The 14008-nt window shown below is 45.7% G+C and overlaps 1 protein-coding gene across 1 annotated transcript in view; it reads right to left on the reverse strand.

Moving 5' to 3' along the window:
* Positions 1 to 7789: 7789 nt before the first annotated feature.
* TNFRSF21 (TNF receptor superfamily member 21) overlaps positions 7790 to 14008 on the reverse strand; it is a 66935-nt gene continuing 60716 nt past the window's right edge. Inside the window, exons 5-6 of the mRNA XM_024766008.1 lie at positions 10547 to 10775; positions 7790 to 9209 (exon numbers count right to left, since the gene is read on the reverse strand). Coding sequence (XP_024621776.1) covers positions 8980 to 9209; positions 10547 to 10775 — 459 coding nt within the window. The 3' untranslated portion in view covers positions 7790 to 8979. The remainder of the gene's footprint in view (positions 9210 to 10546; positions 10776 to 14008) is intronic.

A 14008-nucleotide genomic window follows, 5' to 3' on the forward strand; every position in this document is an offset into this window, starting at 1 on the left:
CACAACCTCTAGAAAACTTCCCTGGACCTATCAGCTCCTCGGCTGAAAGGAGGACCCTTGTGGCACTGACAGCCTCTCCCCTCTCTGGGTAGTTACTTCATAAGCCTCTCGGCAGGACTGGTCACCTGTCTCCCTTAAGCAGATTGAAATCTTCCTTCAAGCTGAAACCCTGGCTTGCCCCAGTCTGGAACAGCATGGTAGGCCATGCCAGAGTCACCAGTACTCGACTTACCCATCCCCTGTGACTATTGCTGCTGTGGGATGAGAATAGCAGAGAAGAGGGTCTGACAATTCAAGAATATGGGGCAGATCCGAGGATCCAGAGATGCTATGACTTAGGGACCACATGAGTCCATGGTACATATAGAATTTCCCTTAGCTTTGTCTTAACCGAGGGCCATCACACGGTGCGGGAGGATTCTAGTGACAAGGGCACAGGTTCACTGAAGCTTCTCGGGAGAAGTGTAATTCAAATGCATCCTCTTAGAGAGAGAGCGGTCAGAGTCACGAGAAGCAAAGATGTGCGTGCATCTATGTGCGTGAGCACGTGTGTGACTGCTGTTTGCGGGAGTGGTTCTTACATGGAGGTGGCATTCATGTGCCCTCTCTGGGCAGCCACAGCCCTGGTTGGAGCCAGGATTCCACCCCGGCCAGGGCTGAGGATGGGAAGGTCCTCAGGGAATCCTGAAGGCTGCAGCTGGAAAGGACTTAGCAAGAAACCCAGGCCCCGCCATTGCACAATGGAGAGGTAGGTCCTGGAGACGATGGTGAGCTTGGACCAGACTCTGGGTGAGCGAGAATGTCAGCTCAAGACTCTGTTCCTGACCTGGGTGGGGTGGCGCACAAATGCTCTCCGGGAGCCTTCTCTGTCACCTATAAAACACCGCCAGTGACCGAGAGGAGGAGTCACGAGGCTCGTGCTCTCACTAAGTCACCCTCCCAGGCTGGGCCGTATACTGTGTCTTTCCAAACCTTGCCCCTGGGACTGGCAGCGGAATTTCTCCTCCACAGCTCCATGAGAAGGAGCCAGAGAAAGTTAGAGAAGGTTTCAAGAAGGGCAATGAATGAACAGGTGGGAGAAAGGGCTGCACAGAGGAGAGGGGATATAAGATGAGCCAAAGGGAAGTCAGCCCTGGACACATGACGGCAAAGACCAAGTTGAGCAATGCTTTTGTCCTCTCTGCAGGGGAAGAGAGCCAGACCAGGCAAGTTCTGGGAGTTGCCTCTGAACACCCCGGCCTGCTGAGTCCTTTGGTTTCCATGACCTGGAAATGGTGGGTGAGAGGGGATGGCATGGAGGCAAAGCTGGCGGTGGGATGAGTCCCAGACGCACACAGTCAGGGTCCCCGAGTGAGTCCATCCTTCCTAAGCAGGCTGCCGTCACTGTGTCTGAGGGACCAACACTGGGCCAGACCTCAGAATAGGATACCTCCTTCAGGACTTCTCGTCAACCTTTGTTCTGAACTTGCCTAAGACCAAGACGTCCTATGCCTCAGCCGGCCTAATCCTCCTTAAAAATGCTTTCATCTCACTGCTCCCAGGATCAGACCACTCTCCTGGCTCCAGAGTGCATCCTGCTTCAAGTCTCAACTTCTCTGCCCCCTTCCAGGTGCCCCTAGTTCAGCCCTGCCTCCTTCCCCATCCTCAGATCCCTCCCCTCGCTGCCCACTCACTCTGTCCGCTCATTCCTAACTCCCTTGCCTTTCTCTCACCTCTCTTATGCAGGAAATCCTGTCTTCTCCCTCTGCCTAAAAATAATCTGCTTATCCATTCAAGCGTGGCTTGGGCTGACTTCTCCCATGAATCCTGCTTCTTTACGAATTCACACGGATCTCTCCCTTCTCAAAATGTCATTGTAACAATCCGGAGCACACCCGGGAATGTAGACTCTGAGCTCTGGGGAAAGAGAGCTCCCAGGCAGCAAGATGAAGAGTCAATGGTCTGACTCCCAAGTCTGCTGGGCAGGTTCACACAGGGCATCTGATAGTCCGTATGACATCTCTGTGCCCATTAGAAAGAGATGTCCCCACCTGCACAGCGATACACAGCAGCCCTGGTGCCAATCCCTCGCCTGCGGCCCACTAGCTGTGTGCCCTGAGGTAAGTCCTTAATTTCTATTAGCCTCAGTTCCTCATCTGTAAAATGGAGGTAATAGTGCCTACCCCACTGGGTTATTCTAAGAGTTAAGATGAAAGCTGATATAAAGTGCTCAGCCTTTGAATCCATGGAGCAGTCACTAAACAAATGCTAATTAGGATGGAAAGGTGGTGATGTGGACAAATCATTTTTATGGTGGTTGTTTTTATTAGGTTGACTGTATCTGTAATGCACCTGTGGAAATATATTTGGAAATGTTCACTTCGTAGCCCTTGAGCTGTTTAATCGTGTAGCTGAGGCTTTGCGTTAAGATTTGTAAAACTCAAAATGAAATCAATTGACCACTGAATTGGAGTGTGAAGATAATCATTGCCATGGAATTATCTATTCCTTCGTCACTTCCCCAATTTTCTTGGCAGTTGAAAATTCCACACTTTACACTTGAGTTGTTGCGCTTGACTGCTTTTAGAGCTCAGGGGCTGGAGGGTTGTTTTTAAGTTTCATGGGTCATGAATTTGAATTGCAGTGAAGTATGCACTAGAGCACTTTGGAGTGAGAAGTGTGATTAAATGACCTCTAAGGTTCCTTCCATTTACATATCTAGTTCCTGGACCATAGAGATCTGGAGCTACTAAATTTAACTATCTATAACTAGATCTACATCTATATCTATATATTAGTATTATCACTTTTAATGTTCTATAAAAAGGGAAAGGCTATTTTCTACCTGAGCCCTAGTGTGATCAAGAAGAGACCGTGTACCATGGGACAAGCTGCTTTCTGATGGAGCCCTCCCCTCCAGGGGTCGGGGGCAGAGCCAGAAGTGGGCTGGAGTTAGAATTAAACTAAATTTCGGAAAGATGACTCAACGACAAGTTTGGATGGTAGAGGTAAGAGTTTGACCACGTTGAGATCTAGTGTCATATTTTATGATATTTACATTCAGGGACCACAAAGAATCTTGTTCCAGGACAATTCCAGGTCCCCTGCATCCAGAAGTGACTTCATTTCCACTCACTTGCTCCCCCTTGGAATCAGGCGCTCACTCACCTGTCTTCCTCAATTCCCATTATGCCTGCTTGTCTTGTCTTGCTTGATTGCCGTCCACTCACCTCTCACCCTCATCTATAAAGGCAATTGTTGCCCCCAACTCCAGGGATAAGATCTGATCTTAGGGGAGGAAGGGCTCTTTGGGGGAGAACTTGGAGCCTAAAATCCCTGTCTTTAAATCCTCCACTCTCAAACCATCATGAGTGGGTTTCCGCCCCTATTTCCATCTTTGAGGGGCTGCTTGCCGAACCCATGCTTCTGGCCGTCTGAGTACTAACATCCTACTCTCTGGGCTTTGGCTCATCTCCCACCCTACTCCTGCTTGGGGCCACCACTGATTTTAAACTGGGAGGCCTTGAAAATTGTCCTTGTGACCTACGAGTTCTAGATCCCTGGGACACACACCCTCTGGAACCCTCCTCCATCTGTCTCCCACCTGGGCTCCCATGTGGGTCTTCAGGTTCTGTCTTGACCCAAGCTAAGCTCATAATCCATAATCCATAATTCCCTAGTCTGTCCCTGCCCCTGCCAGGCCTATGACCCTGGACTTGGTTTCAGGCCAAGGAGAAAGTGAAGGTGAAATCTCTGGCTCTGCCAAAGCCTTGCCTCAGTTATCAGCTCCACACGATCACTTTCTAATTGCTTTTCCCTGTATCAATTTTCTTTATGTCCAAATGCTGGTCTCTGACCCAGAGCCTGACCTGACGATCATGGTAACAGTGTCTGTCTTATGCTTCTTGCTTCCTTGGAACTCTCAGGGCCTCTTTAGCCACTGGGATATTACCTTCCTCTGATAGATGGCTCAGATGTGCTCAAACCTCCCTAGTCTTAACCAACAGCAGCTGTGGGCTAAGGACTTCTGACCCTAAATCCAGTGTTCTTTCTAGGATGCCACAATGTTATGATTTATACCAGTGCCCTAACTTCCCACCTGAAAAACCACAGGCTCCCTGGATGATGTCCAATGTTCCCTACAAAGGTAAGGGCTACAATTCTGCTAAACAAAAGATCACACTTACTTTTCTCAAGTCAAAGGTCAAGATAGGACCTTGCTGCATCTACAGGACTGTACGATGAGATGGAAGCCCCAGTGGCCCAGGTGTTGCAAGTCTGAGATTCTATGATATAGTCAGTGCAGGTTTATGACTCATGACACCTTATTTCATTTCTTTGAAATTGGCAAACCTTCAATCAAATATACAGATAGAAACATAAATCAGGATAACATCACTTCCCAAGTGTTCTTGTTTAATCATATGTTCCTAACATCACTTCCCAAATATTCTTGATTAATCATACCTTATATATTATGCTCAAAGCCACGAAGAACCGATTGGTTGCAGGTGGGTTCTTCAGTGTAATTAAGCCATAAGATGTTGCCCCAACTGTGCTTGGTAGTGTATCAATTCCTAGCAGTTACATAGCATTTTTAGAATTTAATTAATTACTTACTTAATTTGTCTGCACTGGGTCTTTGTTGCTGCACTGGGCTTTTCTCTAGTTGAGGCAAGCGGGGGCTACTTTTTGCTGCGGTGAACAGGCTTCTCATTGCGGTGGCTTCTCTTGTTGCGGAGCACGGGCTCTAGACGCGTGGGCTCCAGAGCGCAGGCTCAGTAGGTGTGGCGCACGGACTTAGTTGTTCCGCGGCATGTGGTATCTTCCCGGACCAGGGCTCAAACCCGTGTCCCCTGCATTGGCAGGCGGATTCTGAACCACTGCACCACCAAGGAAGCCCGCTAACAGTTACATAACATTTTACAGCAGGGTTATGTGTCCTAAAGCAAGTCTGCAGGGTTGAGCGGGACTGGCTATAGCAAAATCACAGTTGCAGAACCCCAGGTTACCTCCCTGTAAGATTTATCCATCAGATCTGGGGTGAGGCTCCAGAAGCACTCTGTTCACGAGCTCTTAAATCAGCAGTTGTGCAAGCTGTCTACACACTGGCATCTCCTGGGGAGCTTTAAAAAATGCTCATGTCGGGGTCCCATCATCCCTGAGAGGCTGGCATAATTGGTCTGGAGTTGAGCTTGGGCACTGGATTTCTCAAAGCTCCTCTGGCTGATTCCAGTAGATTCTGACCAGGATTGGATTGCCTGATGGTGGAAATCTCTTTAGATCATCCGAGATTTTTTCCTTCTCTCCTGTGGAATTGGTGTAAGCTTCTCCCATATCAGTGCTACTCTTTGTAAGTCTCTTTGAAACCGAAGCTTCATCTCAGGCTCCTCAGTGCGATCTGGGGGCCAGCAGCATCCATGCCACCCAGGCACCCCCTCTCCCCGGCCAACAACTGAAAAAGAATCTGTGCTGTAACAAGATCCCCAAGTGCTTCATGGCTTATTAAAGTTTAAGAAGCACAGCAAAGTGGCCTCAAACTATGCATTTCTAAAAGCTCCCAGATGTAGTTCGGCTGGTCCCCAGTCCACAGTGGCAAGGATCTAAAGCACTTTTCTCCATGTGACCCAATGAGGGTTTCCAGAAGAACTGTGTGGGAAGCTCGATCTCCACGTCACTACAAATCTCCTGAATCGAACTTTCCGGGAATCTGCCTACTTAGCAGCCTGCTGATTCCCAGACGATGCTTACTTACGTGAAAAGTTCAGAAGCACGGAAGCACGTCCAAGTTCTCCTCAGAGGAGGAATCATCCTCTCTGAAAACCAGCCTCACCTAGTTGTGTCAAACCTCCTCTGCATTTAGCCTAAGTTGGCCTAGAGAAGACAGTATGACTCTCTAAAGAAAAACAGTGTCTTGCTTAGCCTCTCAAATCACTGAAGGTAGCCTTTGCCCTGCCTCCATGGGTCTTCCTCATCAAGTGTAGATTTCCCAGCCATTGCTCCCGATTCTGTTTCTTACTCTTCCCCCCCAAACCCCACAGTGGAGACCTTCCAGTTCAGCAGATCCCCCAAGGCAGGGCAGCTCCAATCCGAGAAAACCTCCAAAGTGATCAAGATACTATACAAATGAGATTATCATCAGCTCCAATCAGAACATTCTATTTTTATTTTATTTTATTTTTTTTGAGGTACGCGGGCCTCTCACCGCTGTGGCCTCTTGCGCTGCGGAACACAGGCTCCGGACGCGCAGGCTCAGTGGCCATGGCTCACGGGCCCAGCCTCTCCGCGGCATGTGGGATCTTCCCGGACCGGGGCACGAACCCGTGTCCCCTGCATTGGCAGGCGGACTCCCAACCACTGCGCCACCAGGGAAGCCCAGAACATTCTATTTTTTAATACTGCAGTTAAAGGTTGCCTTTTTTTTTTTTTTTTAAGAAAAGCTATATATCATGTTAATTCAATATTCAGCTTCTGTTTAACCACAACTCCTATGTCCCTTTCCCCTGGATCATCAAGAGATGCCACCCCTTCCCTATATTTCCACAATTATTTATTGAACTTAAGTATAGGGCTTTCCTTATAACCCAGATAAATTGTATCACCATGATCTCTGTGTCCACTGCTTCAGCCTGACAAAAGAGTTCTGGATAAACAGTCCTGAATAAACTGTCTTGGGTTCAGATTCAAGTCTGATCTCTACAACTCTGCTGTTGGCCCTTAAGCAAGTTCCTTAGCCTTTAAAATAAGCCTATTTTTCATCTATAAAATGGGCACAAATTATAGTCCCTGTCTTACAGGATAGTTGTGTATCATAATATGAAAAGTACTTTGTAAAGTATAAAGCTGTGTAAAAGATTAATAAAAGCATCTCCAAGCTATGAATAATTTACAAATTACCGTTAACGCTGATTCATTCATTTATGATGTTCTCAACCCCATATAAAATAAGTGGCAGTCCTGAAATCCTCTGAAAAACAAAAAAATCTGTCTCCTCCACTACCATCCAGGACCCATTCCGGTTTGTTTTCCTTTTGTGAAGAGTTTCTATCTTCTGGTGACAAAGAGGAAAGGAAACTTGGCCCGAGAACCATGAAAACAAATCCCAGGATGGAGCTCTAGAAACCAGTCACATGGAAGTGGACAAAACCAGAAAACCCCTTTCATGTCACTGAGATGGGTGTCAAAGTGTTCAGACAGGGTATCTACTTCCCATTTCTCACTGAAAGAGGAACTCAAAGTTGCTGAACCCTCAAAGGGTTCTGGCTGTGGGAATTCTGTAGAGCCAGGGTTCCCAAACTAAGGGAGATAAGCAATGAAATATAAAATATAACATAATAGATAAAATATAATGTAATATATCCCACCAATATAAGATGCTACCCTGCCATACTGCCAAGAAAGCCCCCTGAAGTTAATCAGGGGCAATAAGGTTTCATATAGAAGCCTATGAACTTGTGTAGACAGGCCCATGAACTTATATAGACCCGCCCATGAGTATTAATTTCCAAGATGGAACTGAGTTAAGAAGAATATAATCCAAAGCCTAGTCAGCATTTATACCTCTCCACCTCCAAATCCTCATTTCTTAAAGCAGAGACAATCTCAAAAGCAGGAGCCTCAGATTTACCCCCAATAAACTAGGAAATGCTTGTTCATCCTCAATGCTTGGAAGTCCTTCTCTATGAATCTCTAGGTGCTTTTCCAAACACAAACCTTTGCTAGGTTTTTAGAATACACTTTTCCAAGAGACTAATCAAAGAATTATAACATGAGCACACGAACAAGGCAAGGATTAAATACACTCAACTACTCAAGTAACAAACACCTAATATTTATTAATAAATTAGTACATTTGAAGGCAGTTTTCTGATATCAGTCCCTCACCACTACCCACAAACCCCACCCACACAAAGGGAGTCCACACCACCTTTGCATTAGAATTCAGCAACTAAGCATCAAAGAGCACGTTTATAAATGGGAGCAGAGTTGCAAATATATCAGACAAGAGTTCTTAAAGCTGCAGCCATTTTTAACTAAAGTGATTGAATGAAGGAAACCCACCAAGACCGAGGCCTCGAGGGCAGACCAGACCTATCGACTATGTGTGTATAAAAAACAAGACATCTTGTAAAGCAAAGCTGGACAAATTCCCTTTGGAAAAGGTGTCATTTGTCACCAGCACTTCAATTGTGACTTTCCAAAGTACAGCAATACGTTCCAGAACAGCTCAATCTCTAAAAGTTGAAGTCCAAGTTCCTTGGTGGCCCAGTTGTCAAGCCACTCAAATAGCAAGTCATGATGGCTTGTGAGGATTTCATGTCTCCAGCCCAGAGCAGAATAGCGTAAGGGGAGCACACGTAATCAAGCATTCAACACGGTGTCCAGGTGAAAACCATACAATCAGCAACAGTGTGGTCAAGTTTCAGCCATAAATATGAACTACCCAACAAGGCATGTTAAAAAGATACTTCAAGATCTAATTGCATTACAGTAACTCAATGGGGTCTTACGTTTCTTGAACCCTTAAGAAAATTCATAAATGGCAAATAATAAAATAGTAATAATAATAATAAAGCAGATGTGAATGTTGAGACATGAAGACAGCTTATAGCATTCACAAGATGCTATGACACTTTTAAGAAGTTAAGAGCCTCATAATCCAGTGTGTGGGAAAAGCCACACTGTATCTGTGATACATTAGGGGAATTTAAAGTGCACAGAACAATTTTGAGAATACATACGAAGGCAAGACAGAGAAAATATGGAACCTAAAAAAACTTCAGTGGTGGATATTCTGAAACAGTTGAAAAGGCTTATATGCTAACTTCCCAGGAGGGTTTTTAAAAAGAAAGAATGAACTCAAAACACTGGCCATATACTCTGTTAAACACACACACACACACACACCAAAAAACAAAAATTAAAAAAAAAAAAAAAAAAAAAAAAACGCCACCCTGCCACTAAATTGAGTAATTTCCAGAGTGCAGTATTCCTCGTGTTCTACAACAGGTCGGGGAGATGGCTATAAACAGAGTCCAGGAGGGTCTGGCTGGCTTCCTGGCTCTTGACTCCAATGATCTCAAACAGCCGGTCCAGCTTGTCCTCGGCCTGAGGAATCTCTTCAATCACCCGCAGCTCCTCGGGATTCAGGATGTGGAGCATGTCATCAAAAATAGGCTGCAAGTCGCAGGGGTCCAGGCGCACCTGTCGCAGCACTGTGTCCTTCTTTTCTGCAGGGAGGAGAGGAGAGGGGACAGCTGTAACGGGACTGTATTGGGGGACGGAGGAGAGCTAAGGTGACAGCGACCGTCTCCCCAGGCTGTCCCCATCCCACCCTGCAAGGTGAGGGAGTGAAGCTCAGGCACATTTTTAAACACCACAGTGGTTTTTACTGACGTTGCACGTAAGATAACAAACAAGATGTGTCTAACAGAGATCAGACAAGGATCTGCTTATCTGCTTGGATGCGTTGTTGATGGAACATGACATTTGCCTAGACTCAAATGACGTCTCCGAAATTCTCCTAAAACTCAGGAGAATGCTGAAATACTTAAAGAAACTTTAAAAAAAACAAAAACAAAACGTCACTACTTTCCCCATCTGTAACATGTTAGTAAGCAAAGATATGAGCCCAGCCTTTCCCCTCAAACATTCCAAGTCAATAATCGGCTATTCTGACTTCCTAATTACATTGTCATATTTTAAAATTAAACTGCTTAGAGTAAAAGCACATAAATAAGAAAATATTGCTTCTTGGGTCATATCTTACAATGGAGTGAGGAACTATAACTTCTACTACCATTTATAAAATGTATTCTCTAAAATATAATATGTAACATAAATTATAAACTAAAATATAAATCTTTATATAAGTATAGAGATATATGAATATATAAAGTATAAAATATAAATATGTGAAATAGAATTATTTTATAAATATACAAAAAACAACATAAAATATACCCCTTTCGGTAAAATATAACCGGTGTTACCCAAACTAGGAAATTTCTAACAAAAACCTGTCATCAGTATAGTGTACATGCTAATTCCCTACCCTGCTATTCAAAACTGCAAGTGGCAAATTATTTACCGAAAGTACCAACCCATGATGTTTAAAACATTGTTATTTGCAACCAAGCTTAACAGAGCGAAATTTAATTTCAGTCACTAAAACCTCTACTCCAGACTCTCAAGATAAGTTATACTTTAAATCCCTGGATTCTGCAAGCCTAGTAAATAATTTGTACACACACACAAAAAACCCTGCCAGACTACACGTTATCGGACCTTCCCCGAAACACACACTCGATAGCACCATGAGGATCGAGGGTGACCGATACTCCTGGACGCAGGCTCCCGGCCGGACAGTCGGGGCTATAAAGATTTTCTAGGCAGGTCCAGACTGGCTAATGACGTCGTTTCGCGCAGACCAGCCTCACCTCGGAGTCCAGGGAAGGTCATTTAGATGACCCAGCCCCTACTGGAATGGGGAACTGATGGAGGGAGAGATGCCACGGGCTCTTTGAGGGGAGGCTGAAGAATGAATGTGGGTCTGAGCCATCCGTACCTTTGGTTATAAAGGATCCGGTCCTGCTCAGCGCCGAGGAGCCGCTGGACGTGGAGTCACAGCGAAGGAGGGGCTCGGACTCGTCCACGAAGAAGCCCTTGTTCTTATCCAGCGGGGAGGGCTCCACCGTCAGAAGCGTGGAATTCTCAAGTTTCGGGTTGGGGTTGGCGACCGGGCTCGTGCTAAGCGGACTGGGGCTCCTCGGGAGAGCCAGCTTGTCAGTTTCCAGCTGTGGAAAGAAACAATTTTGAATTATATACTTCAAAAATTATAGAAACTGGGGCTTCCCTGGTGGCGCAGTGGTTAAGAATCCGCCTGCCAATGCAGGGGACACGGGTTCGAGCCCTGGTCCGGGAAGATCCCACATGCCGCGGAGCAACTAAGCCCGTGTGAAAAGCATCTGAAAAAGAATATACACATATGTGAATAACTGTATAACTTTGGTGTACATCAGAAACTAACACAAGATTCTAAATCAACTATACTTCAATTTTTAAAATAAAAGAAATAATTTTTAAATTAAAAAAATGATAGAAAAAAAATGAAATTTAAAGCCCTTCTTGGGGCTTCCCTGGTGGCGCAGTGGTTGAGAGTCCGCCTGCCGATGCAGGGGACACGGGTTCGTGCCCCGGGCCGGGAAGATCCCACATGCCGTGGAGCGGCTGGGCCCGTGAGCCATGGCCGCTGAGCCTGCGCGTCCGGAGCCTGTGCTCCGCAACAGGAGAGGCCACAGCAGTGAGAGGCCTGCGTACTGCAAAAAAAAAAAAAAGCCCTTCTTGGATGCTTTTTTTGGGTTCCATTTAGTATTTTGTGGATAAATTCTCCCATTTTGACAGTCCATAACTTACATTATTGCTAGATACACACACACACACCCCCTTCAAAATGCACAAGAGGATATGTATGAACGTTAAAAATTAGGAAGCATATGCACCAAGCTGTTACCTCACAGGAGTGAAACTGGGCAAGAAAGTGAGGAGGAAGATGTCCAACAAAAATATAATTTTGTACCTGCTGGAAATGGTCTTAGATATTATCCAGCATATTCCCCTCTGTTTCGGGATGAATTACGTGCACCCAAAATTCGTATGTTGAACTCATAACTCCTTGTACCTCAGAACATGACTATATTTGGAGATAGGGCCTTTAAAGATGTAATTAAGGTACACCTGGGCCCTCATCCAATATGACTGATGTCCTTATAAGAATAGATTAGGACACAGACACACAGAGGGGAAGCCATGTTGAAGACACAGGGAGAAGATGGCCATCTTCGACATGCCCAGGAGAATCAACCCTGCTGACACCTTTACCTCAAACTTCTAGTCTCCAGAATTGTGAGAAAACACACTTCTGATGTTTAAGCTTCCCAGTCTGTAGTAGTTTATTATGGCAGCCCTTGCAAACAAATACACCCTCTCTTTACAAGTAAGGAAACAGGCCCAGAGAAGGTAAGTGACTGTCTTTAGGGCACCCAGCCAGGAAGTGGTAGAACTAAAACTCAACCCTCCGTTTCCTGATTCCCATTTCAAACTAGCTCAGGAAGTAAATAAAACTGCTTGAAAAAAATGAGAACAGGAGAACACCAGAGCAAAAGCGGCTGGAAGGAGAGAGGGAGAACCACCCCGCTGGAGCCAATGGATAGGCTCTTCAGGATGTAGGGGAGACCGTGAAGCTTGCATTCCAGGGCAGGGATCAGAGAGAAGATAACAAGAAAGCAAGCAAACAAGATGGGTTCAGATGGAGACAGTGAGCATCATGGCCGCTCTGGCTGGTGCATGGAGGCTGGATTTTAGGGAGGTAAGAATCAACACAGGAAGACTAGTTAGGATGCTGCTACAGTGAGCGGGCAGGTGACGTGTAATCATGGCTTGTACCAGGGTGCACAGTGGAGATGAGCGTAAGTGATGAGTGGTATCACCCCGTTTTGCAGGTGAAATGACTACGGCCCAGAGACGGCACACAAACCCGGGGAGAAAGTCAGTGCTCAACTCAGGCCAGCTGGACATCTCTAGTTGCCCCTGTCATTTGACACCATACCCTAGAAATCTGGCAGACACTGGTGGCATCTCCTAGTCGGTTGACTTATATTTTTATTGGTTCTTCTGGCACAGAGGGAAATCTGGGAGTCAGGTGGCCAGATGACACGGGGCAGGGTGCAGACAGTGATGTGCACTCTTCCCGGAGCTGTTAATCACCGCTCATTAGAAACCTCATGACTAGACTCCCACTTGTCAAGAGAAACATTTTCCAGTTCCTCAATCAGGAAGACATTGCCCCTTGTTTCAAAGGATGACGTTCACCAGTTGTAAAACGCACAAAGCAAAGCACAACTGCCTCTTTTACAAGCTTTACAGCCTGAGAAATTCTTGCAACTGTGCAGATTCTGAAGGCCTCTGACACGGCACATCTAATGTTCCAACAGCATTTTTCCCTTGTACAACCATCCGCATCCTACTTCTGCTTCCAGTGCAATCTTAAGGCTTGGATATCACGCATTCCCACCAGTCCTGTTCTGATCCACAGACAAGTGTTATGGATACGTTTTTAAGATTTGAATTCATTAGGCCCTGGCATGCATGTGCCCCTCCTCCCTGAAAATGCACGTGGCCATTCATGCCAAAACATGTTTTTTATTCACTCAATTAGACAAAGAACACTTGTCTACGCTCTGGTTCTCAGGGACAGTACATTGGATGACCCGGCCAGTCAATATAGCGCACTGTTCTTGCTTAAAAAAAGAAATTCCTGCCCACAAATCACATGCCTAAGAAATCCACCCACCTATTTCCTGAACTCAGTCCAAAACTTTCAATATTTAATATTCCCCCCAATTTTGCCAAAGGATATTATCAGTGGAAATTAAGTACATGACTTCTAACATAATTTGGAAGGCAGAATGCTGAATTGATGCTGTCCGATCATTAACAGTGAGTCAAGTGAATGGGAAAATGCCGCTAGGAATGGTTTTAGAAGTTCCACAATGGAGCTCACACCACAGCTAAAGCCAGAGACCATTTGACAAGCATCTTTCTAGAAAATCTATTCCTCTACCAAGTAAAGATATCTGTCACTATGTACAGGATACACAGTAGCTGGTTGCATTGCAGATTTCTCTAAAGTTACTTGCATTTTTTTCCTAGCAGGAAAAAAAAAATTTGCCCCTAGAAACTTACTTCTTTCCTCCCTTTACCGTACTATTGACAATATCCATCAAAATTGTTTTGCAGGGCTTCCCTGGTGGCGCAGTGGTTGAGAGTCCGCCTGCCAATGCAGGGGACACGGGTTCGTGCCCCGGTCCGGGAAGATCCCACATGCCGCGGAGTGGCTGGGCCCGTGAGCCATGGCCGCTGAGCCTGCGCGACCAGAGCCCGTGCTCCGCAACGGGAGAGGCCACAAGAGTGAGAGGCCCGCGTACCGCCAAAAAAAAAAAAAAAAAAAATTTTTTTGCAGCATCCCTCC

This window comes from Neophocaena asiaeorientalis, unplaced genomic scaffold, assembly GCF_003031525.2.
Source record: "Neophocaena asiaeorientalis asiaeorientalis breed wild unplaced genomic scaffold, Neophocaena_asiaeorientalis_V1.1 scaffold46, whole genome shotgun sequence".
NCBI lineage: Eukaryota > Metazoa > Chordata > Mammalia > Artiodactyla > Phocoenidae > Neophocaena > Neophocaena asiaeorientalis.